Source organism: Penicillium cataractarum, assembly GCF_028827025.1.
Source record: "Penicillium cataractarum strain IBT 29864 chromosome Unknown utg000005l, whole genome shotgun sequence".
In the NCBI taxonomy this organism is placed as follows: Eukaryota; Fungi; Ascomycota; class Eurotiomycetes; order Eurotiales; family Aspergillaceae; genus Penicillium; species Penicillium cataractarum.
In genome coordinates this window covers 3,793,974-3,821,100 of record NW_026622741.1, presented here as the reverse complement: position 1 = coordinate 3,821,100, position 27,127 = coordinate 3,793,974, and the positions used below count along the sequence as shown (strand labels likewise).

General features: G+C 48.8%; 10 protein-coding genes across 10 annotated transcripts; 3 read left to right on the top strand and 7 right to left on the bottom strand.

Annotated features, from left to right (window-relative positions):
* Positions 1–273: 273 nt before the first annotated feature.
* Positions 274–739, top strand: N7496_007068 (uncharacterized protein; the record flags this gene model as incomplete). Its single annotated transcript, XM_056699997.1, is given in 2 exon segments — positions 274–568; positions 582–739. The coding sequence occupies 2 exon segments, from the start codon at positions 274–276 to the stop codon at positions 737–739; spliced, it is 453 nt and encodes a 150-aa protein (XP_056555410.1).
* Positions 740–2,016: 1,277 nt separating this feature from the next.
* N7496_007067 (uncharacterized protein) lies at positions 2,017–2,390 on the bottom strand (the record flags this gene model as incomplete). The annotated part of the gene is made up of 2 exons (XM_056699996.1): positions 2,017–2,117; positions 2,198–2,390. The coding sequence occupies 2 exons, from the start codon at positions 2,388–2,390 to the stop codon at positions 2,017–2,019; spliced, it is 294 nt and encodes a 97-aa protein (XP_056555409.1).
* A 270-nt stretch (positions 2,391–2,660) lies between these two features.
* Positions 2,661–2,975, top strand: N7496_007066 (uncharacterized protein; the record flags this gene model as incomplete). Its single annotated transcript, XM_056699995.1, has 1 exon — positions 2,661–2,975. The coding sequence occupies one exon, from the start codon at positions 2,661–2,663 to the stop codon at positions 2,973–2,975; it is 315 nt and encodes a 104-aa protein (XP_056555408.1).
* A 2,391-nt stretch (positions 2,976–5,366) lies between these two features.
* On the bottom strand, positions 5,367–7,801 carry N7496_007065 (fungal specific transcription factor domain-containing protein; the record flags this gene model as incomplete). The annotated part of the gene is made up of 5 exons (XM_056699994.1): positions 5,367–6,321; positions 6,369–6,539; positions 6,591–7,174; positions 7,227–7,512; positions 7,725–7,801. 5 exons carry the CDS (start codon positions 7,799–7,801, stop codon positions 5,367–5,369), a joined length of 2,073 nt encoding a protein of 690 aa, XP_056555407.1.
* A 1,084-nt stretch (positions 7,802–8,885) lies between these two features.
* N7496_007064 (FAD-binding oxidoreductase) lies at positions 8,886–10,600 on the bottom strand (the record flags this gene model as incomplete). Its single annotated transcript, XM_056699993.1, has 5 exons — positions 8,886–9,390; positions 9,449–9,684; positions 9,746–10,091; positions 10,150–10,253; positions 10,307–10,600. 5 exons carry the CDS (start codon positions 10,598–10,600, stop codon positions 8,886–8,888), a joined length of 1,485 nt encoding a protein of 494 aa, XP_056555406.1.
* Positions 10,601–11,319: 719 nt separating this feature from the next.
* N7496_007063 (uncharacterized protein) lies at positions 11,320–12,909 on the bottom strand (the record flags this gene model as incomplete). Its single annotated transcript, XM_056699992.1, has 8 exons — positions 11,320–11,714; positions 11,779–11,846; positions 11,909–11,983; positions 12,044–12,345; positions 12,407–12,477; positions 12,535–12,571; positions 12,646–12,665; positions 12,720–12,909. The coding sequence occupies 8 exons, from the start codon at positions 12,907–12,909 to the stop codon at positions 11,320–11,322; spliced, it is 1,158 nt and encodes a 385-aa protein (XP_056555405.1).
* Positions 12,910–15,164: 2,255 nt separating this feature from the next.
* On the bottom strand, positions 15,165–16,203 carry lea1 (U2 snRNP complex subunit LEA1; the record flags this gene model as incomplete). Its single annotated transcript, XM_056699991.1, has 4 exons — positions 15,165–15,542; positions 15,614–15,874; positions 15,989–16,029; positions 16,125–16,203. The coding sequence occupies 4 exons, from the start codon at positions 16,201–16,203 to the stop codon at positions 15,165–15,167; spliced, it is 759 nt and encodes a 252-aa protein (XP_056555404.1).
* A 712-nt stretch (positions 16,204–16,915) lies between these two features.
* Positions 16,916–19,286, bottom strand: N7496_007061 (putative nucleoside diphosphatase (Ynd1); the record flags this gene model as incomplete). The annotated part of the gene is made up of 4 exons (XM_056699990.1): positions 16,916–18,888; positions 18,959–19,085; positions 19,166–19,200; positions 19,277–19,286. The coding sequence occupies 4 exons, from the start codon at positions 19,284–19,286 to the stop codon at positions 16,916–16,918; spliced, it is 2,145 nt and encodes a 714-aa protein (XP_056555403.1).
* Positions 19,287–20,609: 1,323 nt separating this feature from the next.
* Positions 20,610–22,280, bottom strand: N7496_007060 (ammonium transporter; the record flags this gene model as incomplete). Its single annotated transcript, XM_056699989.1, has 5 exons — positions 20,610–21,311; positions 21,384–21,704; positions 21,761–21,941; positions 22,001–22,215; positions 22,269–22,280. 5 exons carry the CDS (start codon positions 22,278–22,280, stop codon positions 20,610–20,612), a joined length of 1,431 nt encoding a protein of 476 aa, XP_056555402.1.
* Positions 22,281–25,369: 3,089 nt separating this feature from the next.
* On the top strand, positions 25,370–26,956 carry N7496_007059 (arylsulfotransferase family protein; the record flags this gene model as incomplete). The annotated part of the gene is made up of 2 exons (XM_056699988.1): positions 25,370–26,212; positions 26,276–26,956. The coding sequence occupies 2 exons, from the start codon at positions 25,370–25,372 to the stop codon at positions 26,954–26,956; spliced, it is 1,524 nt and encodes a 507-aa protein (XP_056555401.1).
* Between the last annotated feature and the right edge of the window lie 171 nt (positions 26,957–27,127).

The window sequence follows — 27,127 nt, the reverse complement described above, 5'->3', positions numbered from 1 at the left end:
AATGACGCTGATTTTCTATCCCCCCTGAGGATTAGTCAATCCCCTCTGTACTGCGCGCCCGCTTTCTTATTCTTGTTTAGCTTTCCTTGGCCTTAATTTTTCATGATGTACACCAGTGGATATAATTGTCTTATATATTAGGTCTAACCAGGACACCAAGGCAGCAGTCAATCAAAGATAACGGTGTGTAAGTACTTAAGCCTTCATTTCTCTACACGATGTTCTGGAATCTACATTGAGGGATTTAAGGAATGGTAACAAGTAATTTATACAATGACTATTTGTACAGGGAAGCACCCAACGCAGCGCGAGCTTGACACCTTCCCCCTCTACGTCAAGTTCGACCGTCTCGACGACGGTACCCTCCTGCTCCCAGCCGACGCGAACGCCATGCTCAGCGACGAGCTGGTGTACGCCGCCATGAAAGAGACGACGATGAGCCAACGTGCGCGATTCAAGGGCGTCTGGGATGGCAACGGGCACGTCCGCGCAAACTGCGTTCCCCAGGATCCCGCGCCCCGACTGGACGACCACTACCGCCCCGGTCTGGAAGCGCTACTACGCCTTTGTCGGCCTCAAAGCCGCTGCACAACACGGTTTCAAAATCGCTCCCAAAGCCGACGAGAAGATGAAGGCCGAGCGTTCCCTTTTCTGGGCTAGCCTAGTCGTGCTTGGAGATCAGGTTGGAACGGACGCCAACCCCGACCCCGAAGCCGCCTACGCAGGAGGACAGCGATAATAACACCTATCAAGTGATTAACTTTCCACTCCCTATGGGTCCTTTAACATGAATCTTGCAGACCTTTCGAAAATCTTCCCTCGGTATTCTCTCTAACTCCAATACCTTGCGGCCTGACTAAGTTGGAAGTCCTAATGTTGTTCCGATCTGGGTTTGGAGAAGTGAAGCCTCGTCTGGAGAAATTGAGTTGGTTTTGGTCATCCATGTGAGGAAAACGGAATGTTGGATCCAAGTTTGCGCAAGGTCGTGGCCTTCGGTGGGCATTTTGACGCGTAGGATTGCGGACTTCGAGTCCCAAATTATCCTTGAAGAGTGAGCCTCTGAAGAGGTAAAACCCGAGTCAAAAGAGGGACACTTACCGTCCTCCGATATTCTCCTCAATCACTTGAACTAGATGTCCGCCCCATACGATATGGCTGTTCAACATATTTTTTGGTATCTTTCTGTCTTTCTGCCTTCTTTTATGGGACTTTATTCCTCTCCATTTTCTATTTCGACTTATCTGCTTGCAAAGGGTGCCAACTGCAAAAAGGCGGCTCCTCTTGGGTGAAGCAGCACGATATGCATTTCTCAATCTCTGTTGAGAACCCCAACCTAGGCTGCTGATGGCCAAGACACTTAATACGATACAGAGACTAGTAGAGAATCAATCTCATTACTCGTGCCAGTTATTTTCTCGCTAGAATGACTAGAATGACTGAGAATGTATCACGCGGTCCTATCTTACATTATCTTTCCTCAAGAAAGAGGGGAGGGGGAATAACAAGAAAATGCATGACGAGTAACTATGTCAAGAGGGTGAATAATGAATGTTGAATTTAAGATATTGTGCTAGGATATCAAGCTCCCGTGGAGCGAATTTTGAACTCCGAAAAAAGAAAAAGAAGAAAAAAAAAAAAAAAAAAACCACCACAAAAGACTCCGGACACTTCCTCCTTACTCCTCCCCATCTTCATCGGCAGGGGTGTCATTATTTTCGGCGCTATGAAATTTTACTATGTCAGTAGGTTGGTAACGTGGGAATGCGCAATCTCCAGTGATTTGGGGGGCCAGTGAAATGAAGAGTGTAAATGAAGGAATCATTTGGAGCAACGGTAGACAACAATTGGCAGCAAGATCAGTGCCAATGAATACAGAGTAACAATGTCGGCCTCAACACCGCCATGGAAGCAGCTCAGCCTAGCCAATTGTACCCCAAATCCATTGAACCTCCAAATGGCTGGCCACAGAGGACAGGATAAGAGGAAATGGAAGGTGAAAGGTGACAGGGTCAATGGTCATGCGAGATCAACTGCGAGAGCCATTGAATTGGCACAACATAGTTCGAATGGAGTGACCAACACTTCCACTGGAGGGATGACAAGCGTGATCTCCAATGCTGACAGCATAAATTGTGTGGGTGAACATGATGAAGGGGAGAAAATTCCAAGAAGCTGATCCAAGAAAGTGAGCACTTACGCATTGTTGTCGCCCGTGGGGTGCCGTGCCCCTTGGCGACGACGGCGGCGGCGACGACGGCGGGACTGGTGGGGGTGACCAAACTGACAAGTGGAATTAGTCTCCCTTCTATCCATCGTGTACTCTCAGGTTCGCATACCGAATTGGGATCTACCCCGGCGGCAAGTGTCCGCGCATAGAAATACGCGAACATTGCCGTAGGGCAGTGCTGGGCATCGTGCCCGACCACACCGCAAACCGGGCAGACGACCTCGTTCTTCTATTCACATTTATCAGCATCATTTTCATCCGTAGATAATACACACCACTCTCATCAAGCAGACTGGTGCTCTCGACCAGAGGTGTCATCAACCAGAGGAGTGTCATCGACTGGAGATGTCATCGACCAGAGGAGTGTCCTCGACCAGTCTCATCAAGCAGACGAGTGTCATCGCCCGGATGCCATCAACCAGTGTCATGAACCATGTTCGACAAGTCGAGAGAGAAGAAGAAGAAGAAGAAGAAGAAGAAGAAGAAGAAGAAGAAGAAGAAGAAGAAGAAGAAGAAGAAGAAGAAGAAGAAGAAGAAGAAGAAGAAGAAGAAGAAGAAGAAGAAGAATCATACTGAGCAGTACGTGCTTACCTCGACGCCCGAGTTGGGCTTCTTGGGGGGTCACCCCCCACCCTTCTTCTCGCCCCCAGCGCCGGAGGCAGAGCCGGCCTTGCTGGATTGGCCAGCAGGCGAGGAAACGACGGTCACAGGACCGCCGGCCATGTCGACTTGTATTTTTTTTTTTTAAAAAAAAAAAGTAAAAAAAAAGGTTGACGGGGGGAGACTTTCTTGCTGAGCGGGGGGAGGGCGGGTGAGAGGTGAGGAGGAGGATGAAGAAGAGAAGTTAGAGAAGAATCAGGTTGGGGGGTTTCAAGGGCTTCAGCCATATTGGAAAAAAAGGTGGGCGACAGCGACAGTCGAGTCACGAGAAGGTGATTACCCAAAGTGGAAGGCACGACGACCTGGCCATAAGGAGGAACTTTATTTTCAGAGCAGGTGAAGAGAACAGCGATAGTAATAGACGATAGTAATAGACGATAGTAATAGAGTTGATGAATTCACTATCATATCCCAAAGCTCATTCAAGAGCAAAAGCAATCACTTCAGTATCAGAGTTCACCAAAGATATTGCAAGGAAGTGAGAGAAGTATATAATAATCCCAGAATTCTATACCTATCCATACAGTGTCTCCACCGTATGTCTATATCTTCAGTCAAATGAAGTTTGATTTGGCCAGAAAACCTTGAAATGTCCATGTCCACGGTTGAGTGTGACTAGTATCATGTTCTCCATCGAGGGAGAGGCGCTGATGGTTCCTGTACTCCTGCAGGAAAGTGTACATATGCAGAATCACTAAGTGTTAACAATCCGGAGTAATTTGCAGTAGATCAAATTCAAGTCCAGATACTAAGATTTCTTTTGGAGACGCAATCAGGGCTCATCGTTATCACTAGCGGAAAAATCGGCGACAGTACCCTTACAGAATACTATGACCTCTAATAATTCCTACAAAAGACTACTAGTTCATTAATTGATGAAGATTATACTAATGAATATGACTTGCCGGATGCCCTCCAGCAGTAAGTCTAACTTAAATAACTGTTTGCTCTCGTACTCACTTATACTTATGTCTAAGACCTTATAGTATAAGATATCGGGCCCATTACGACGGACGATAGAGGGGACTCCCCCAAAACTCTTAGTTAGCGATTTTCAACCCGGCAGGATCTCGATTTCAGCTATTCTTTGCCCTGTATAATCTATGCATTTCCTATATACCCTATAGAAAAGCGATTTTACCACAGGAAACTGATGAAAATAGATTTAAAGTAACTAACCAATAAGATTACTTAAGCTCAAATTTAAATATAATCTATAATCTCAAGACGAATCTCAAGACGAACCTCAAGACGAATCTCAAGACGAAAAGACGAATCTCAAGACGAATCTCAAGACGAATCTCAAGACGAATCTCAAGACGAATCTCAAGACGAAAATCTCAAGACTAATCTTAAGGCTAATCTTAAGACCTAGAATCTTATAGCTAATCTCCTAAATCACCCACCTTAGAATATATAAGACTAGTAAATAGGGCTATAGATAACTTTTTAGTTACGAGCTATGTGATTTATGATATAATCTATATAGCTAGACGTAAGTACCTGCCTAGGTAAGATGATTTTGGGATATTCGGGTAGAGCGTATAGGACGGAGGAAGAAGCGGTAAAGGTACTTAGTAGGATTTAGGAGTTTTGGGGAAGTCCCCTCTATCGTCCGCCGTAGCCGATGCACGTTATACCCGTATAAATAGTATTGACCACTGAGGGTTTGAGCTAGAGTAGAAGTACTGTAGTAGTGCGTTTAGGGAAAGCTTTAGCCTTACTGGGCTAGACTAGGACGGGCGTAAATCAGATATGCGTATGCTCCACGTTCCAATGTTCCGCCACCTTCTTTGACCACTAGTGATAGGTCATCTTGTATGTAGTAGTGGTGGACTGGTGCCTGCGCTCGATTTAACCTGGTCGGTCGGTGTTCTTCTTGTCGGAGTTGGAATGGTAGTCCCTAGACGTGTGTTATATCTAATTTTTGTGGAAGCTACAAAAGTGTTGTTCTTCATCAGCTTCGTTGTCATGTCTAGCGTTAGCGTTAGCCCTATTGGGAAGGTTGATACCGTAAGACAGCGCTCTTTGGCGACAACTAGTCGGCGAAAGTGGATTCCAGCATGGGGGATATGGTTGAAGGCTAATGAGCCACCAATTAGCCTCCCGCCTGGCGCTAACGACTGTGAGGAATTGGTAGAAAAGAAAAAGAATCAAAACTGTGGCGTGACAATTTACTTCGAGAGCCTCAGTAAGGCACTCCCGCCACGCCTTAACACAAGCGAAATCCTGGAGAGCTGAGTGTTGTTCTCGTATGCGGTATACGATGAGATACAAATCTTGTTCCAGATAAATAGATAACCTTCCAGATCTTCGCGAAGGGTCCAGAGATTTCCTAGAAATAAGTCCCGAAAGACATTTAGAAGGTTTTCTGATTGAATCCAAGAATTTGGCTAGATATGTATCATCGAAGTGAACCTGAAGATCACGAATTGATTTTGAAAAATGGCAGTTGTGTGGAGCGATACACTCGACATTGTTACAATTGGTCTGTCAATCCTGAAAAGTCCAGAGCATCTAGCCCAGTGAGGCCCATCAATAAAGTCTGCTCATCACCGTGGAGGCCCGAAAATAAATCCTGATCTGTAGCTTCTAGCCATTGGTGGTCTCTTGCCTCTCTGATACCCTGCTGCGGTATGGAAGACGTATTTTGAAAGATTTCATCGTCGATAGCTTGCCACGGTGGCCATGGACCAACAACAGGATGCGAAGTTGAAGATGTCTGCAATTGTCCCGGTTCAGTGAGAGTGCGGCAAGATGTATCCTCTTGTTCTTGTATCGTAAGCCACTCAGCCCATTGGTTGTAAGCGGAGGTTGATCTAGAGTCCACGTCCTCATCATGCCTTTTCCTGCGAGAGCTGGCACAATGAAGCTTCTCTGCGGCCTCGTTTGTAATGGAACGAACAGCCTCGACAAATCTGACGCCCATTTGAGCAGTCATATTACCTGCGGCCATTCTTCCGAGACAATCCAGCCCGAATGCTACCCGAGCTTCGTACCCTGAATCACGTTCTAGGATACCAGCAACTAGGGTCACTATAGTTGCGATACTGCAACCCTGAAAGTCGGTGAAAGAGAAACGTGTTATGTTTTGGGTATTCGTCAAATTTTCGAATAGTTGCAAAAGCTTTCTGGCAGCTTTTGTGCAGGAATCGGAAAGCCGTCTCACGGTGTCACAAATTTGGGGTGCGTGATGCTCGGGAAGGAGATATTGCCGAAGCCTGGACCGGGCCACAGTCACGAGTGAGACTTTGCCCATGGTAATCCATGAATAGTAATAATTCAAGTAGAGATGGAAGACTGTGCGATAGCTCGGAGCTTTTGGATCGATACGATCTAGCTTGAAGTTCTGAGGTAAAGATCTCTTCCACTCTTTGAGATCTGCCTCCCATTTTGAACAACGCAATAGCTGCTCTGCGTTCATTTGGCCGTCCCTGATAACTGTTAGAGTAGATCCAAGCCATTTCAAAGTTAAACGTACCCGAGGTCAGCTACTTGATCAAGTATCTTGATCAAGCGGCTGTATGCTATTTGGAAGTGAATATTATCATAGGTTTGAAGGCGGTCCAGAGGAGGGTACGGCGAAGGAGGTAGAGCTGTAATTATGTCGGCGCTGATGGAACGTGGCCTGTTGAGTTTCACTGTAGTGCAACTGTTAAAGTCGTTTAGTGACAAGAAGCAGTACATGAAGCTTGTGCCTTACCGCTCGAGGGAGTATATGGACCACCAGAGACGACGCCGGACCTCCTTCTCTCGCTCATCCATTCCCTGGTCCTCCACGTTCAGATGGAGATCGAAAGTCAAAGCTTTTCGAAGAGCCATGCCCATATAGACATAAGATGAACCAATTGCACTTGCCGGCATGAGATATACACCCAAGACAAATGGGGCCTGGATAGACCTCAAACACGATCGATCTAGTATGTCGGGCATCAGAGTTTTAGCATGATAGTGGAATAACCTTCCAAGATCAGAACTTTCTCGGTTGCGAATAATATCGGATCCTTCCGGTCGCTCTAGCGTTGTCCACTGGCTTGCGAGAGCGAAGGTAGCCATTGCCAGGCCGATAAAGCTTGGATCAGACCTTAGGCTGGTGGTTGGAGTTGCGTAAAACTCTTCAATCTCGCCTATAAGTTGGGCCTGATCAAAGTAAAAGAATGTGTCTGTTGCGTGCTTTGTGAATACTGAAAGAAGGAAATCGGCAACGGGTTGTGGGGGAAAAGCGTCTATCGCTGCCCGAAGTCTTGTCAATTCGTAAGGGTGCAATGCCTTGGGTTTAATCATGCGCTTTCAAACTGGATGAGCTAAGCCTTCAAAAACATGAGGACGATGTACGAACTGCTTGCATGGCGACCATGTCGCGCTCTTCCGGGGCTGCCTGAGGATCCAGGGAGAACGCTTCGCGGAGACGTGAAAGAATATTGGGCCACTGAACTCGCTTCGAGTTATCGACAACGACATGCTTGACAAGGCCTTGCGACAATGCAGATTCTGGCGACAACAACTCATGGCTTTCAGTCGAGATGTTGTCTCGAGGGCTGTCCCTGGCATGGCTAGCTGAGGCGCCTCGTGCGGTCGCCTGAGATTGCAAGGTTGGAGAGTCCTCGTTCAGTGGAGATTTTTCTCTAAAGCCAGTAAGCAAGCCGAGGGATTGTCGGAGGAAAAGAAGACTAGCCTTACTTCTCGAATTTGCAATCTAGATTTCCTGTCAAGCATCTTTGACATTGTCCGAAGCGCGACTCCACACACTTGCTTTTACGAGCTTTGCAGCGATCGCACCTTTGCAAATAGGTAAGTAAGACTATGATCAGTGCCAGCAGGCAGGAAGTATACGTACGCTCGAGCAGCTCGTTTTCGATTCTCTTCGGCAACCCGCCGACGTCTTCTCCTCCGCGCTGCGGCAGTTGGGTCCATGAGTAGATTGTTGACTTGATTCCGGGCGTAAGAGTAAGGTGTCAAATTACCGACAAGACATGCAATATCAAGCTTGTTTGACACTGTTCTGTGGGGCTAAGCGTGTGCCATTCGCCGGTGGATGCCGGTGGCCATGTGGGAGGGTCGGCAATCTGGCTCGGGTAGTTGCACCCTTATCTGACCCCGCATTTATTTCAAGGGAGATAATAACTTTAGTGCGTGATAGAGGTTCGAGACATTGAAGCAGCTCAAGGGCTTCTAGCTCTCGATATAATTCTGCTTTAGTACTCCAGTGGGAATTGTATGAGTTATCTACGACGAAATTGACTGCGATTGACAACCCGACCAGCACTGAACTGTGAGCCGGCCTAACAAACTTGGTCAAGATTGAAAGCAGCAAACAGTGCTTGTGCAACACATTTTTGATAAGCCAGAAGAGCCTTCCATATGGAGTTTTTACCATGATTAGTGGATAAAACGTGGCCTGGTGTTCAAGGTCGAACACATCCCGTATGATCGTAGCTAACAAAGTTATAGTCATCGCACAGTGTTGGCTGCCGGCGAGCGGGCAGAAATGTCGATTAAAGCCCCAAGGCCGAGAAAATGTACTATCTAACTTCTAGAGAGACCCATTATACGTTACAGTTGTTAAACTAGACATTTGAGTTCATAGAATGCCGGCCAACGGTTAGTTTTCTCATTCATGTTGACAGCCATTGAATCGAGCCTTGAAACGTGAGGTTCTTTCAGGATAGATTATACTGCTAGAAAGTAGATTTGTGAATTGATCTATGATATGCGCATGCGCTAGCAGTCGAAATGACCCTGCAATCGTAAAGTGAGAAAAGTCTTACAGAATTTTAGCTGGACTATGTGGATCCCGTAGAGACCTAGTATTAAATACTGAGGAACATATGTACATCGTTCGAGAAGCATCTCTTGAGAAAATAATATGAATAACACCCGGTCATTGGTTCTATTTGCTGATATTTACATACTAGTTCAATATTATTAACTTGGCAACCGTCAGATGTCGCACGTAAGTGCCTGAGCTGAACCGACGCTTAGAACCTGGCCAGCCAGCTTAGTAAACCTTGAAGCCACCAGGCATCAAGGTCTGGAAGACACGCTCAGGGTCGTACTTCTCCGCGATGTTGATCAGACGCTTCTGGTTGGTGGCACCGTAACCGGGGAAGATCGACTGGAAACCAGCAGCATCACCCATGTAGTTGAAAGCATCATAGAGGCCAGCCTTCTGGGTAGCATTGTTGATAGCATAGGTAGTATCCTCCACCCACTGGGCAACGATATCATCATAGGCCGAGCCGATCCACTCCACAACCTCAGCGTAGCAGAGGTAGACCTGAGAAGCGTCCAGTCCCAGGGCGTTACCGCCGCGAGCGTTAGAGGCCTTGATCCAGTCAGCGCCGATGGGCTGCCAGTCCAGCTGGATGGTGGAGATGTTGGCGCTGGGGATCTGCTTGTACAGCTTGGGGAGCTCGTTGAAGAAGGTAGTGTTGATGATGCTGATACCCTGGTAGAGCTCCTCATAGGTAGTTCCCTTGACGGTTCCGGCAACGAACACGTCGCTATAGCATATGGTTAGCTTCATTATTAGAAACTCAGGATTCCACGTCTCGGTCTTACTTGATGCCGGGCACAACCATCTCACCCAGCTCAGCGGCAAACTCGGCAACGGTCTTGAAGCCGACGGTGCTGCTCACAGAAGGAATATCGGTGAAAATCTTCAAGATGTCAGGGAAGCTGAGGCTGTCACTGTCGTAGAACAGGATCGCCGAGGCCAGAGTCGAGTCTCCAGGGACCAGAGCGGGCACGATGTGAGTCTTGGGGTCAGAAATGTTGGCCGCATATTGAGCGATAGCCTGGTATTTACGGTCAACAACACATTCGGGATAAGTAAAATAGTCCGAAGAAGACACTTACAGCAAGGAACTGGTCCACGTATTGGGCCTCGACGGTATGGGCACCAGCCCAGACCATGGGCGACTTGATAGTCTCAATGTCAAAGCGGGTCACGATACCAAAGTTGCTGCTACCACCCTTCAGAGCCCAGAACAGATCCGAGTTGGAAGTTTTGTTTGCGTGAACAACGGTGCCATTGGCCAGAACAACCTCGTAGTTGATAACACTGTTGCAAGCGAAGCCGACCTGGTTGCCGTAGAAGTTGACACCGCCAGCAAGGAGCAGACCAGGCACACCAACGGGGCCGAGACGACCACCTGGAACGGTGAGGTCGTAGGTAGAGAGATACTCATAGACATCGCCCCATCTAGCAAGAATTAGTCCCATGATTGTCTCTTAATAGAGGTACAGAATGCAGGACTTACCGGTAACCGGGACCAAGCGACAGCACGGACTTGTCCTTGTTCAGTTCTAGGGTAGTCAGGTTTGACATGACGACCAAAACACCGTTATCGATGTTGTTAGAGCCCTGCAATTAATCAGTTTCGCGATCGGATACTTCTATCAGATATTCAAACTTACTCGGATCCCCATGTGGCCGCCACCACGAACCGCAAACTTAGCCTCAGCGTCGACGAGAGCAGTCAAACCCTTGGCCAACTGACTGCTGGACTGGGGACGGAACACACAACCAGGAGCCATAAGCTCGGTGTTCGACCAGAAGTTTTTAGTCTCATACTGATAGACCGTGCTACCGGTGAAGAACAACGAGTTGGCCACCGGCCCCTTCAGTGCATTGCACCCAACGCTGCTAGAACTAGCGGCAGCCGACACAGCAAGGCCTGCCAGAGGCAGTGCGACTGAAGCTACACGCATGATTGTCTTGACTTATAGGGGAGGTTGTCAGAGGGAGCAAAGCACTGAAGAAGAGAAAAAAAGGTCGATAAGTACCCCCCAGGCGACAGAATAATTACCTCACCATGGAAAGCACGGGGATTACTGCAATTGGTATCCTCGCCTAGTCGTCCTTTGCCAATCTATCCGGTCGTCCTCTTGAGCCGGCTTAGCTCCGGTGTTGGGGATGGGCTGGGATCAATTGGGATAAGTGGAGGGCTTAGCTGCGTGGGGAGTCTCCACTTGGTGCGAGGTATGGTGTAACAAGCGCGGGAAATTGTGATGAACATGGCGACCATAGAATGTTCCTTGCTAATAAAGTCAATACTGATTCAGATAGTTAGAGGAAGAACTGCGTGCATTATTCATTATTATCCCTGCTATCTTTCCTTCTGCACATGGGTCAATTCATAACTTCGGTAGGTTTCTTTCATTATCGCAACGAGGGTTGTTCTCCCTGCCACTCAGGGGTAGACGGGTTTGCCGAGAGGGCTGGAAGTAAGCTGGATCCACTTTAGAAGGTTCTCACTGTGATGAATAATCTGACGATAGTTTATTTACATCGGAAAAGATAGCCGATCGAGAACTATTTGCACATTTATTAGTCGTCATATGTATTATTTATTGATCACCAGGTATATATCTCAAGAGACTCCTGGCTAGATATAAGAAAATTAGGGCATAAAGAAGCATGAGATCGCTCATGCTGCGGCAGTGGAGCTGTTTTCCACATCAAACTCAACGGTCCGAATGATACCGGTCGCCCCATCGGCATCCTTAGTGTGGCCGTTGGGCTGAGAGCCTAGAATATGCTCTTCACTGCCGTTGTCGGGTGCACCTCTTAGTGTAGTGAGTGTCGTCGTGTATTGATTGTCTTGATTAGAAAAGTTGACTCGGTCGCTATGAGGGATCGACCCGAGAGGATGTCCGTGCTTGCGAGATCGCGATTGAGAAGAGTAGTATCCACCTGCAGAGGAAAGGCCCAGGAGGCGGGGGAAGTATTTGCGAACGAATGGTCTGATGGCTGTGACGCAGCCACCGAAAATTCCGAGATTGAGCTCGATAACACACCACATGAGCGCGTCGGTAGTCGTCCCTAGAGAGTAGGTTAGGAATTGGAAGCCACGGGAAAAATCTACGTAGGTAGGCGTGGATCTTACAGGTGAGATCGCTGCTTGTTAAGAGAGTGTAAAGACTGCCGAGACGAATGCAGCTAACGATTCCGACACTATATTGGCTGGTGTTAGGACTGGGTAGTAGCATAGTTGCATTGGAATGACCGCCACTTACAAGCATCCCATGGCCAAGATACCACCAACGGCAATCTTCTGACGAATAGGCATTTGTAGTCGACGAAGCCATGGTCTTTGAGTAGGTGCTATGTTAGCGACACTCCCATTTTGAGTCTGACAGAGAGCAACATACATTGGGACAGCGACAGTCGCAAAGTCCGTGAAAATACCCAATCCTGCATTGGCAAAGTAAAATACCGGCCTGTTCATACAAGACCCAGTTGTGATGGACGAGTCCCAGGATTTAGCGATTGGATTGCAGCTGAAAATATTCGCAAGTATACTAGCGAAACTGTAACCAGCGGCGATAAAGACGATTGACCAAACTGCGATATGGAAGTTGCGACTTGGGAAAATGCGGAGATAGAACACGAGAACGGAGACCTTGGTGAAGCCAGTTGCGGCGCAGTAAATGATGGCGGCAATGAGGTTCAGCTACATGCGAGTTTACATGTTAGCTAGCTAGTTTAACTGGACAGTAGTTGGAGTTGCAAACCAGAGAGAACATTGGCGAGAACCGAGCCAGTGACACATCCCACATGTGCTTTCCCAATCCGTAATTAAGCACTGTACTTGTTAGGGTACATTCCTTGTGCAGCCCTTTTGAAGGTAGTGACTACTTACTGTCCAGGGTTACTCCAGTAAGAACGCAAGATAATATCTGTAAATGCCATGGCTTCTGTTAGCAAAAGAATTGCGATATACCTTATCCATAGCCATTGCAGAGCCACGTACAGCAGCGAAAATCATCAAATCTGCCAAAGTTTAGTAATTGACCCCACACAAGCAAGGCTTTCGCTTCTACTCACAGTCATCCACGCGGAAGCTTCGCACAACGAACAATCGCGTCCATGTTCGCACTCCCAGCGCAATTACAGCCAATGGCAGAAAGACGCAATTGACAGCCACAAATTTTGCGCCGATATAATCCGGATTGACGAAATTAGAAGTCTGCCCAGCTGGCGGCGACATTACTGGTGTGATTGTATCATTAGCCATGGTGGCGGCTTAGTCGGGACCGCAGCCCATCCGTCGGGGGGAAGTTGCACAAGGGTTGGTGATTCCTCAGAGGAAACGGGGAGAGAGAGCGGGAATAATGGAGGTAATGTATTCTTGGTTATATAAGGGGAAAAGCTTCACCCAGATTGTCGGAATCTCCGCTTCGTCTTTTGCGGAGACTGAAAAACAGAGTTTCTGGTTGCCGAGATGTCAAGTCCGTCATTGACTCCCCAAGGTGGGATGGGAACTATAAGAGTTTTGCACAAATAGTACAAAGTTACCTGGTCTCTAACATTATTGAACTTTCAAAGAGAATGTTTAGGACTTCGCATTTTTAATTTCCTCTTCGTTACTACTATACAAGACGGATTACATCTAGTGCATTGACTAGTACTCCGACTTCGTGGGGACGTCCAAATCGGCTCCACTTGGGGATCCAGCAGAACTCTGGACCAGAATTTCGGGCAAGGTCTGTGTGTACATTATGTATATTTTGGGAATATGGGTTCGAAAATTTTACCGTACTAATTGTGCAGATTGCCCCTCAGTCAAGGGCGGGCGCTTGTCCATCAAACGCGGACATGCACCGTCCTGCGCATCAGCGAGGAGGCGATAGGGCGGATTACTGTATGCCCAAAATTGAGTCGCAACATCAGCATGAACGATGTGAGACGAACAACGGGGAATTGACTGCTTAGAGTATAGCAGGGTGCTCCAACTAGCAGCATCATTGTTATCGTATTGATCTTCTTCAAGGGACGCTTGGAAATCAACACTTGTTTTCTGGGATTCCCAAGGCTAACACAGCTCATATCTCCTTGCTCAATATGGCAGGGATGCTCGCGCCACGAACCCTACTATGCACCTGGTAGGGGCATTCTGTAGCCCGCGTTCTCCGCTAGGGGAGTTCCGACAAGCCCAAGTCTCCACTGTACAAAATGCAAGCATAACTATCGCCTCCCCCCTAAATGTCGTACCTGGTGGCGAACTCGATGGCGATTCATCCCGATTTTCTGCCGAACGTTCTCGATGGTCATTTCGAAGCATGAAGAAATGGCTCGGGCCTCTTGAGAAGCGGGAATCAAGAGTTTTAAGGCGGATCCAATCGAGCGTTTCGATTTCGGCTTCTTTCTCCGAACGCGTTTCTGTTGGCGCCCTCTTGTTTGCCTTTCCACAACGTGACCTTTGGTTTTTCCCTTTAGCTTGTGGTGGCTTTCCCTCTGGACCTGCTGGGATACGAGTTGTGGAAATTTGCTTTTGCCGGGTCGCTTGTTATACCCTAGCGAGATCGCGTTTAGATGAGTTGTGCCGTGTGAGTACCATTGGCGGGGTTTCTATCTCCCGGCCTGGTAACCGCGATGCCCCCTGTCTGTACTGAAGTATAGTACATAATAATATGAAGGTTGTTGACCACATTCGTCCACTTCGGAGATGCGGAGGTGGGTCAGGGGGTATTCGGAGTTCTAGACAAACTTCCTTCGAAAGTAACTTGGCTGTCCCCAAATCCAAATTTGTAGAGTAAAAAGGTTATTCTAGTAGTTGTGGCTGGATATTTTGGTGGGCTCCATATATGTAAGCGGAGTTCTGGTCTCCTAGTTTAGATGTTAGGTACATTTCTACAATGTCATACAACCCTCGGACCACGAGCTTGATTTCCGTGATCCATACCGCGAGTTTCCACTCGGGTTGATCGACAAGATGGTGTGCTTAGCACATGGTTTCTAGGGGAGGTATCAGCCAGTTGACCACAAGCCTGGCAGTTCCGGTAGTATCTTCCTCTAACCAATGACTTGATGTTTTGTTTTATGGGTACCTGTAATAAATCTTTCTAATGGCGATGTGTGCCATCATCAACCGGCAACTACTTTGATTTAAGACGACTAACGAGGTGAAGGGCTCCAACATACTGACGACTTACATGTAGTGTTTCTGACTCGAAAAGTATCACCATTACGACAGATACTACAAAACACCAAGCATAATAAAAGGCTTTTTGGGGTATGGAGCTCTGCCCCCATAATGCTATTTCTCGAAGCGTGAACAAACCACATAAGCACCTATGGCAAGCAATGAAAAAAGATCTCCCAGAATGATACACACACAACCCGCAAGTGGAAAAGCAAGGTATAATATGAGAATCCCAACGACCATGACGAAAAAGAAAGCCGAGCCCGGAAAAGCAGGTTGAAGAAAAAACAAGACAAGCATGATATGTTCAAGGGGAAAAAATATCTCCCGCAAAACGTGAAACCCCCTCACATTTGCATCTTCTCATCGCCATCGGCGTCGCTAGCACCGAAGGCTCCGCCGGGTATCCGTCCCTCGTTCAATTCCTTCTCCAGTCGTGTGATCTCTTGCAAGCTCTTCGCCTCACGGATCATCTTCTCCACGCGCTTTCTCTCGGCGTCGGTGAGCTTCACACGGATAGCCTTGTCGGTTGCGCCGGTGGTGCCGGCAGCGCTGGAAGCATCGAACGCCCGGGACTTGATGCCCATGATCTTTGAGGCGAGGGCAGAGGGCTGCTCTACCGTTCCGAATAGCTCCTTGGCCTTTTGGCGCTCCACATCCTTCACTTTTTGGTAGTCGAGGAATCGCACCGAAGGTGCCAGCCAGATAATCCAGTACCGGTAATTCTAAAATGAGGGTTAGACCATCCAACAGGCCAGAAACCAGAAATTCCTTATCAATAGATGGATTTGCCTACCTCCTTCCGTGTGATAGGGTTCTCCAACAGGACCAGATGTGTGAGTTTGGGTAGAGAGCGCAACGATTCGACATCCGCCAATTCAGACAGGTTATTCGACGTCAGCACCAGGGAAGTCAGAGACGGGATTGACGACCCCAAGTTTGGTTGGATGTGATTGATTCGGTTGCGCGCAAGGAGGAGGGTACGAAGGCGAGGGAAGAAAGGAAAGTTCCCGAGGGAAGAGAGGTCGTTGTCCGTGAAATCAATAGCATCTTGGTCCTGTAAGGCGCTTAGCATACAGTCTCGAAAGGGCGACCGCAGAGCCAGCAGCCTCCAACTTGGCAGAATAGGCGGATCAAGCTCATAGCAAGTCCCGGAGAATACATCACTCACCTTGGCAATACCCAAGTTCTCAATTGCGGGGATCTTGTGCCCTACACGCGACGCACAAAGACGATATCAATCCAGCTCTTATTTCAAGATGTAGTACCTGTTCTTTTCAGGTGGGTGGTATAGCAGTCAAACGCACCTCGGAGATCCAGCTCACGGTCTTTGAGCGGATTAATGTATGAGAGGGAATTCTGGATGAGCTCGACGGTCAAGCGCATGGCGGCGGTGGCTGCGGTCGAGGTTCGAAGAGCGGGCAGGGGTCCGGGTAAGTGACTCTATCGGTGGTGCATATGATGAGCGCGAAGAAAATGAAAAACAAGAAAGCCCCGAGTTAAAACAAAGCTGCAATGGATGTGAGAAGACCTGTCGCAGTTTCTCCAGAAAGCACCTCCAACCGCAGCCCTTTCTGCCGGGCGGTCGGGATCATGTCAGGAGTGCACGTGATAGCTATGGTTACCTTGTCCGCTTCCATCCCAGCAGTATCTACTCTAGTTTACCATTAACAAGGAATTTGGATGGACTATTCTACATTTGAGGACAAAGAACTCTTTCAGTTGAGCAATGTATTAGTCTATATTCATTAAAAACATCTGTAGCAGAGTGCTAGTGGTACACTGCCAGTACATCGAAATCACCCGGATCAGATCGCAAGCACCAAGACAAGAAAAGTACTCCAGAGCACACACGGTTGAATATGGGACCAAGAATGGAAAGTGTATGCTGCTCACAACACAGCAACACCCTGAACGGCAAAAGTCCCCCGTAAAAGGAAGGGAAAAGGCAAAAAAAAGTGTTGCGCCAGAATCAAACACCAGCACTCGCGTTCCAATCAGTCAACTCCAGTTGATAATGCGATGCAAACGCAGGAAAAGACAAAAAAACATGTCGAAAATCAAGAAGCATTATTCAGTTCAAGATACATCAGTGACATTAATCATCGGCAAGGGGACTCATGCTGGGGGATTTTTGATGGTGAGACCGCGTGGGACTGGTAGCTCTCGATCGACGGCCATTAGTGGTGGGCCCCAACGCGATGGGAGCTAGATGATCTCGGCTTTCAGTCCTGACCACCAAGCCAGCCCGATCCATGGCAATCCCGGAGCCACCGCTAATCCCTAAGCCGATAGTGCCCGATGAGGTATTGTCGAGTGTATATTTCAAGCTGGGCGGGTTGCTGCTGCTTCCCCAACTAGATGCTCGCTTTGGCGGCCGCATCCCCATTGAATCACCCTCGGAAGGCCGGCCAGGGTCCGTATCACTGTTGTCGGAGTCGGTCACACCGAGCTCAAAATCTTGCGCGCCCTCTTCCATGACACGCTCGTAAGTAGCACCGTTCCGATTTAAGAATGGCAACATCGCCCCAAATCCCTTGCGCTTCTTCGGGTGGTTAGGGTGAGATGGTCCACCCCGACGGAGCAAATTGTTGATCTTCAGATAGATGCGAGACCGTCGGCTACGGCCGCATAGGAAGAAGCCAGCCACGATAATGATGAGGAGGAACAAAAGAATCCCGGGAATTCGGCGTGGGGAGTCTCCATCAAACAGTGCATCATGCCAGTGTTCACTGTGGAATCCCTCGGAATCAGGAAGCAACTCTACACTGGGGTACTGGAAGTCTGGGGGAATGCCAGGAACATTGCTGCCAAACCCAACGGGCAAAGCGGCCTCCTCAACCTCAGCGGGAACTTGCGATGATGCATAGAGAACGATCTTGCCCAATGTCCAGCTCACTTCGGTCGAGTCGATCTTGTTCACTGCTTGGAAGGCATCCAAATAGCCTTTCTCTTTAGTGTGAGCCAGGACTTCCTTAGTACCGTTGTGAAGCGAGCCCGATGTATCTTCGAGGCCAACTCGAGGTACCCCGATACCATCGTGCAACATATTGATTATCCACGATGCCTTGAAGCACACCTCGTTGGCCTTCTGTAGGTCGACCTTCTTTCCCCACTTATGTTCATGGAGGCCGTCCTTAATTGACGCCCAATCCTGCGAACAGAAGGTCTTGACCCGCTCTTGATATGTGTTGAAGTCGTAGGCCTTGTCCTTGTATCCCATTTCGAAAATCTCATGAGTTGTGTGCCAGTACTCACTGATGCCGATAAAGTGGTTCACGTCAAAGTCGATAGCCGGGACATGAATGCCGTGAAGAAGACAAGGATGATCCGAGCAAGGTGCATCCTTGTCCAGGAGAGGATAAGTCTGCCGCAGGCACTCGTCGAACCTGCCAGTACCGAGCAAAGAAGGCCCCGCAGCAGTGGTGGGCACAACATCCTTGCCGTCCAACGTAGTGCGCAACCCCTCTGGCAGACAGGGGTCTGGCAACTCTAGGACCTCGGGCCCCGCCGCGGCCTGCAACGCCTCTACGTACCGACGTCGAGCTTCGTGCACTCCAAACTCCAACCACGAGGTAACAAAGACCCGATGTTCTTGAACCGAGCCATCAATGTTCCTGAGGCGTAGAAGAGTCAGGTCATTGGCGTGCTTCTCCGTCTCCGTTGTGTTTGGCGCAAATGCGATCTGAGCCGAAGCACCTCCCATATCCAAGAATCCATATGTGTAATGTCCTTTGCCATGGTCGTGTTTCTCCGGCGCGTCGAAAGCTTCCATCAGATAATTTGTCGCAATCCATCCATACAATCCTTCCGTTACACCGGGGATGACCTGGATATGCACGCCGCAGTCGGGGAGTAGAAAGTCGCTATTGGCGCGGGCATAGCTGCAAATTTGATCGAGGAGAAGTTGTCGCTCAAGGTTTCCGAGGAGTCGCATGCCAGCCGTGGCCAGTAGGAAAATCGGGGTATCTCTGGCATCCTCCTCAGGAACAATGCTCTTCGCATGATCCAGCAGTTCCGCCAAATGCTCGGTTCCGACGGACTCGGGTCGATCGGCAAAGGAAGAGACGCCTTTGAGAAGAGTGCAGGGTCAGTATTTCATGCATTGCTCAAAAGCCATTCACAGCCGGTGATTCCTTACCGGGATGGATCTTCTTCACCCATTCCTCCTTTGTTTTGATCTCGGGAAGCGATTTCAAGTCATTCACATCGGCCTTCTTGCGAGCTGACGCATTGCGCAGCCAACGATAAACGTGTACACGAGTCCCCTATGCGATTGTAGATCAGTGGCTGATAACGAGAGGGTTGGGAGTCGGGGGGTGATTCTTGGGGATCGGATTCGACGTACAGACGATCCAGCGTCTAGGACGACGCCATAACGCCCTACATGATTCAATGTTAGTATCTGGGGGTATTCCGTTGCGATTCGAACTCGAAGTAAGACTGGAGCGAAACGTACACTTGCCCATTTGGACTCGAGACTATCCACAGAGCATGACCAGCTGGCGACCAGATAAGAGCGAATGGGGGGGTTGTGAAGGGACACAAAAAGGGTCTTGTCAAGCGCGCGGATGGAGAAAGCAGGAAGATAAAGTTGCAGTTGAACGAGTGACAGGGAGAAGGGTCTTCGAGAGGAAAGTACGGGGGGGGGGGGGAAGGCGTGGAGAGAGAGAAGAGAGTAGAGAGATAAGGAGTTGTCTGAGAGTCTCAAAACGGCGACGCGACAGCGGGAGGCAAATACAATACGTGACGAGGGGCGAGACCATCGTCGGCTGGGTGGCTGGCCTGACACAAGGCGTGAAAGGGTGGGGTCCAGGACAGCCGCATATGGCAAGGTACAATACAGTGACAATGCATGACCGGGCGGCGTAATTTAGGCTCTTCGGCCCTGTTGGCCTTGGACTTTTTTTATTTTTTCGATTCCACTTTTTTCCCTTTCCGCTTGACGTCGTGTCCCGTCGAGAGACTTCTCCACTAAACCTGCTGGGTCTTTAATTATTGTTTCCCTCCACCCTCCGCGGCCAATTCTCTCAGCGGTTTTTCTTCCTTTTCCTCTCTTCTAAATTGGCAAGGGAAACTCGCGGAAGTCATTTCCATGGATTCGTCGTCACCCCGGAATGCAGTCCCCGCGGTGTGACATTTCGTTACATCTATGGTTGATTCGTGTTGATCCCGCCCTTCCACAGGGAACGCCGCAACCCGCGCTAAGCCAACCTAGCAGGGGTTTGGGGGTCACCATCGTGCGTCAGTGTACGTCAGCTCATATCTTCCCCGGGGCAATGGGGCCCGTCCACCCTGCAATACCCTGCATCCTGATACGTCGTGCCCGCAAGATGGACGGCTTGGCATCTTTTGCATCCTCTCTGTATACGGCTGTCAACCTGATCACTACTCGTCCTACCTGGGGAGAACAACCAAGAAGATCAAGAAAAGAAGGAAAGAACGCGCGGTTAACTTTTGCTTACAGCATCGGTGCTCGAGTCTAGACAAATCAGGGGACTCGGTTACTGCTTATGTTTCATTTGCATGATGATTATACTCTCCAGACGGAGAGTCTATTCTTGTCCAGCGGGCATTTCAGGGTCTCGAGGCCCGGCGATCTTCGGTTGGCCACGCAAACCCCCACCTTTCAGCCTCTCAAATCCATTCGATGCTTGCAAAACCTTGGAAACTCGAATTGTCGGGATCCGTCTAGATTGCTACCATTCCGGAAAAAGGTGGCATTGTCCACGGTCCTCAACGTTCCATCAACTGTGTGATTGTCAATACATAGAATTGTTCTGACTTCTGATTTACATCTTCAGATCCTTGGACCCCGTTGAAATACCCAGAGACTCATTCACCACACTCGCATGGGCGGGCGTCGATGACGAAGATACAAACAACTCGTCCAGAATGGCACGCTCCCCAATTTGCTCGTCAACAAACTGCGCCCGGTCCAGGCCAATCATTTCTGCCTCCTCGTGAACCCGCAAATGCATTCCCGGGATCCATTTCAAAATATAGAGCAAAATGCAGGACACGGTGAATGAATATGCGGATATCGCACACACCTCCGCCAATTGTTTCCCAACCTGCATCCCGTTCCCGTCGATGCCACCGGTGGCTTCGGTCGCGCCATCCAAGGCCGCGACCGACTGCGACGCAAAGATCCCCGTCAAAAATGCCCCGACCATACCTCCAATACCGTGTAGCTTGAACACATCCATCCCCTCATCGATATGTAACCAATTGTTGACATCTTGAAGTAACGCGCAGACGATACTCGTAAGGAACCCGATGCACGCTGCAAGCCACACGGACACAAAGCCGGCGGCTGGGGTAATCCCAACCAATCCAGCAATCGCGCCCTCGCAGGCGCCCACAACGGAGAATTTCCCACGGTTCTTGATCGAGTCCACTAACACCCAGCCCAAGACGCCCGTGCACGCTGCCGTATTGGTGTTGAAGGCTGCTAACATAGCTCTGACACTCGCATTAAGGGCCGAACCTCCCTATGAAACGCAACAAATGTGAGACACGGCTTATCTACTAGTCTTAGACCAGAGGGAAAACATATGACTTACGTTGAATCCGAACCATCCAAACCAAATCAAGGTTGTCCCAAGGAAAACCAGCGTAGTGTTATGAGGCTTTCCATGAGAGGTTTCATCGACATGCTTTCGCTTTCCTAAAACCAGCGCGTAGGCAAGCGCAGACCAGCCTGACGCGATGTGAACAGGGCCTCCACCAGCAAAATCGAGAGAGGGCAAATTGTACAGCCATCCATTACTGTTCCAAGTCCAGCAAGCCACGGGGCAGTAGACCACGGTCGCCCAGCAGAAGCTAAAGACCAGCGACGGAAGCATATTTCCTCGTTCAAATGCTCCGCCTACCACGATCATTACCTGGGAGTGCCGCCGATTAGCCCACTGTCGTCTTTGATCTTCAAACGTTGACTTACTGTGCATGCACAGAACAGAAGTTGATAGAAGCAGAACACAATCTCCGGCAACACTGCGGACCCTGGCGATGGAGCAGCCATGACATCTTTCAAGCCGAAATTCTTGAGAGTGCCGATAAAGGGACTAGCATCACGGGAATATGCCAGCGAATACCCCCAGAATATCCATTGGAAGGTTGTTCTAGCCTGTGGCATCAGCAAATGAATCCTCGATCACATACAAGAGCAAACCAAACGTACACGGCTACTATCATGAGAGATTGGAAAAGCAATGCCAAGGCGGATTTCCTCCGAGCTAGGCCGCTGTAGAGCAAACCAATGCCGGGGATAATTAACCAGACGATGAATCCGCAAAAGACAATGTAGGTATAGTTCCACTCGAAGCCTTCGAATTGGGTGTTCACGTTGACCTTTAAGGGGTCGCCGCCACTGGGCTCGGAGGCATTGTATACAGGCTGTATGCACTGGGTTAATATCCACGTAAGGACGAATTGATGAAGGTACCTACAGTATCGGCCATGACTGGCCCTGGTGATGTTCACAATGGCCTAAATAAGTAATGAAAGGAAGATAAAGCCTGGGCAAGCAACTTCAGAATCTATTGAATAAATCACTTCACGCAAGAAAGACAAGCTTGACAATGATCCATAAACCCAGGGCCAAGCTCAAGATATACATAAACACCCCGAACTATCCCCATCTCAAACCACGATAATCCCCTACCTATTACCAAATCCCCTTATCTACCCTCAGACAGCCAAGAACCCCACACTCGCTTTCCACGACCTGAAACGAGGATAAAAGGGCCACCGCGTTAAGGAATCCATGCTAAGTGTGTGTCAACTTTGCTCGCGAAGAGCTCCATGCGATAAAGCAGAGGCGAACGTTGATAAGGATGCGATCAGTCGGAACTGCTCTGATAAGGTCCGGCCAACCACGTTTCCCCGTTGTGATCACCCCGGATCCGACAGCCATCTGGGGTTTAGGCTCCTCTTATCAAGGGAGGTCTTATCAGGCGTGGGTTTCTTGGCGGTGGGCTTGGTATTACACGTGCTTTGGGGGTTAGATCTTGGCGTATAGATCGAGGGTAGCTGGAGATGACTTGTGATGATAGGGTGGGTAGGTAACAGAGGAAAGATCAAATAGGATTTGGTGGGGATGGTTAGGAGGAGTGTGTACCTAGAAGGCAGGTGAGTGCTTTACTATTTACTACACATGCATTTGTCTGGAGATCTTCCCACAAGCATCGCATGCCCCTGAATTCTTAGCTGTTTTCAACTCGATGATGAGCTTTTTTTGAAAGGATACCGCCTCGAGTGAAATTCTTCATTCTCTAAGATCAAGACGTCTAGTTCGGTATTCGGGATGAAAATATATAGTCTCGATGTTAGTATCTGTGCGAAGTGAGCTTAAAAATATTCATCACACGAACGGTTGATATATGTCGCAAAGAGATACTGGAAATGATGGGAGAATGGTAGAATTTGTCCAGGGAGATCCAAGACAGCTAGGTTAGGATGAGGAAGCATCAATTCCCAAAAGATCAATGTCATGCCTTGCTTAAAGATTCTTGTTACTCGCATGACCAACTTGGTCGAATTAGGATAGATCCTGCTCTACTCTAGTATTTTCCGACCCAATTTCCCAAAACAATTGGTTGATCATAGACTCGTAGATAGCCTGAGAGATAGTTTTGAAGGCCACCCAGGAAGACAGTTCAAATGATCTTTAGAAAAGATTTTGCGAAAGAGCAGAAGCTATAGCATGTCTAGCTAGACTTGTGTTCAGACTTCCTAGATAGAGAGGAAACTCAAAGAAGTAAAGCTGATTCGTCGTGGTCGTCTTCGGATCTTAATTTTGATTAATACTCATAATACCGGCAACTTTCCGCACTCAAGACTACCCAAACGCGGAGTCGTCGAGGGTTTTATGGCTCAGACCTCGTGTTTTGAGGGGTCTGAGTTTGTTTAACTACCGAAATAATAGTATAGGACCCGGATCTCGTTCCGGGGGTTTCACAGACGTGTTGAGGCCTGCGGGACATGATCGATCGTGCGTCCTAGATCGGCTACCGGCTGGGGAAATGGACCCTTTCTTGGAATGAGTACAACAAGAACACTGAAGACGGTCCCGCCACTTCATTTTCAACGGCTCCCTGATATCACTTAATGCCGTCGCTCTGTCTTTCTTCTTGAATGCACACCCAAAATTCTAGATCTGCCCCTCAAAGGATTCCTGCGTCATTACCCCGACCACGAATTGCCGACAGCATTGCCGATTACCCCAGATAGCCCCCGATAGTGGGAACTAGCAGTCCCCAACGTATTTCACTACACACACAGCGCCCTATGAGAATGGCTCTTTTCCTACTCATTCTGCATGTATTCCTTGCTAGGGCTGCCAAGGTCGTCGGGTATCCCCTGGGCCCAAGCTTCCGCCACAACCATGGAGAATGTGGGACAAAGGACGCCATCTCGAACACCAGGTCCCACAGCGATATCCGAACTGAATAGGCATACTCACACCGTGAGAAGCGAATGGTAAAAGATATATCTAGATTGATAGTGAATTGTGAGTTTTCGTAACTTGTCAGACCCTTGTCAGGTAAGTGTCTGGAGCTCGGCAATTGCGTTCTCCACGCAAAACCCCCAGATGAATGCATCACCATCAAGGAGTCTATATCGTGGAGGGGAATCCGGGGCGCATACCCCACCAGCCTCCATCTCCGCATTTGAGACTCCGGGTGCCATTCCGAAAATGTCTCCAACGTAAAGTTTCTCTCACAAGTTTGAATACCTTCGGACAACAACTTCCATTGCAACAGCCTTTTGAGGTCAATTCCGCACACAGTCTCAGTACCAGGACTATATCCGCTGAAAAAGATGCCATCTTACGGTTAACTGTAGGTCATCAGGGAGAATGGCTACAAGGACAATTCATGTCCACATCGGATCGGCGAAATCCGGCCTCGCTTAAATGCTTGCAACTGCCGACCCCATCCCATTAAAGATAGCTTTATGTCCCTGTGTCTACCCCAAAACAGTATCTGTGAATGTTGATCCCTCGTGTGTCAACTTCGTTGGATCGGTCATAGATTTCTATTCTGAAAAAGAGCCCTAGGTTAAGCTTAAGCCATCTTCAGTATCTAGATAGTGATTTATGATATTCGCAAATCACTCAATTTGCTCATCGTACACTCACAAGAATACTCGTCTAGCTCGTTATAATGTATCGATTCTACATGGGATATTATGACATGTGATATGTGGCGTACTAGAATTAGAGCTCGTAGGTTTATCGAGCCAAGCTAAAGTTCCCTCCCACCAATCCCCCTCTAGTGTGGGGATCACCGTCGGATGCTTTCCGCGTGAAGGCATCCGCACGCAGGATCTTGTGCTAGAAAACTCGGATGTTAGAGAATTTCTGACTGCCGAGGGAATGCCCTCCTTCCATACAGGAAATACAATGCGGGGAGATGAGGGCCCATAGCTCCAGTTTACCCTGACCAGCATCGAGCAATAAGGTATAAATTGAGTCGAATTGCCTCGACTAGGGTATTGTGAAGCAGATCCAAAAGAAAAGCAGACTATCTGCAGTTCCCCAACCAACATGAGCCGGTCCTTGATGAGTCGCCTTCCTCAGGCACTTGCCCTTTTTGCGGGCTGTCTTAGTGTTTCTGCAGCTCAATCTTCCGCTGAGGACTTATGGCCACTTCAAACTTATAAGAGCTCTTCAATCCAGACGCCCGTTATGAATGTCACAAAGATGGGCCAGACGGAACCAGGATATCTCTTCTTCACCCCCGAGGATATAATTCGTGGTGACGGTTACCCGGCGATATACTCTGATGACGGCCAATTGGTCTGGCAAGGGCCCAATGCGAGCTACTCAGCCCTCCAGCCACAGATGCTGGACGGTGAGCCCGTTATTGCTCTGTGGACCGGGTATGCCGGTCAAGGCTTTGGATTTGGGCACATCAGCATTCTAAACAGTTCATACGACGAGATCCACCGGGTCACCCTGAGCTGCAAGGAACAGAACTTTGTCACCGTCTTTGAATCAATGGAGTTTGACTCTTGCATCGATATCCATGAAAGCCAGTTTACCGACAGCGGCACTATATTGGTCACTGCAGTGAATGTCACACAGGCTGATTTGAGCTCAGTCGGTGGACCTAAAGATGGTTGGATTCAGGATGGTCTTATCTATGAAATCGATATCAAGACCAACGAGATTTTGTTCCGTTGGAGTACGCATGAACATCTTGACGAGGCTCCTTTGAGCGAGGTCTATGCTCCACTTGAGGGCTCCGGTGGTAATAAGACCGATCCCTATGGATATCCTCATCTCAACGCTGTCTACAAGTATGGCGACGACTATCTCGTGTCCTCGCGATATATGTGCAGTGTTTTCTTCATTGCTCCCAACGGTACCCTCAACTGGCACCTTCATGTAAGTTTCGGTCGAATACTCATGAGCTTGTAATTACTTCCATGAACTAATAAAATTTCCTAGGGCCGAACCGGCGGTGATTTCCATCTGGGCCTCGGGACCAGCTTCTGCTACCAGCACGATGTCCGGTTCGAGTCGCAAACACCCGAACGTGTGACTTTGAGCATGCACAACAATGATAACACCGATTTCACTGGTGCAACAGCCCTCACTACCGGCCTTGTCCTGGACGTCGAGCTGCAGGGATCCAAGCAGGTGACCCTCAAGAGTCGAATGTGGGATGCCGATGAGCCGGTATACGCTCAGTCGCAAGGTAGTTACCAGGTTCTTGGAAACGGACACGTTCTTCAAGATCACGGTGCTACACCCAAGATTGAGGAGTATGATGAGAATGGTCGGATCGTGATGCGTGCTCGTTTCGGTTACGATAATACCATGCAGACCTACCGCGCTTACCGGTATCCCTGGGTTGGCCGGCCCTCCACCAAGCCTAGTGTGGTTGCTTGCCCGTCTAGCAAGAGTGGGAAGACGGCTGTGTATGTGAGTTGGAATGGAGCAACTGATGTACAGTCGTGGAAGGTGTACTCTGGTTCTCAAGTGAAGAAGACTGCCACACGGAACGGCTTTGAGACTACTATTCTCGTGGATGGTCTGTCAAGCAAGGATCAGATTGTCGTCGAGGCTGTGGGTGGTGTTAATGATGGCGAGAGATCTGCTACTGTCACTATTGGGCAGGGCTGCTAGTTCCTTTCAATGCAATAAGTTTTCATGTTATGATCTAGTGGATACAGACATATCAAATGAAGCCAATAAGCAAAGACAAGACTCCGTTCCTCGAAATTGCATTCATGTATGTACAAGTATTGGATTAATACAGACGACGGAGTAGTGGAGGGTATAGTAATAGGACAGGGG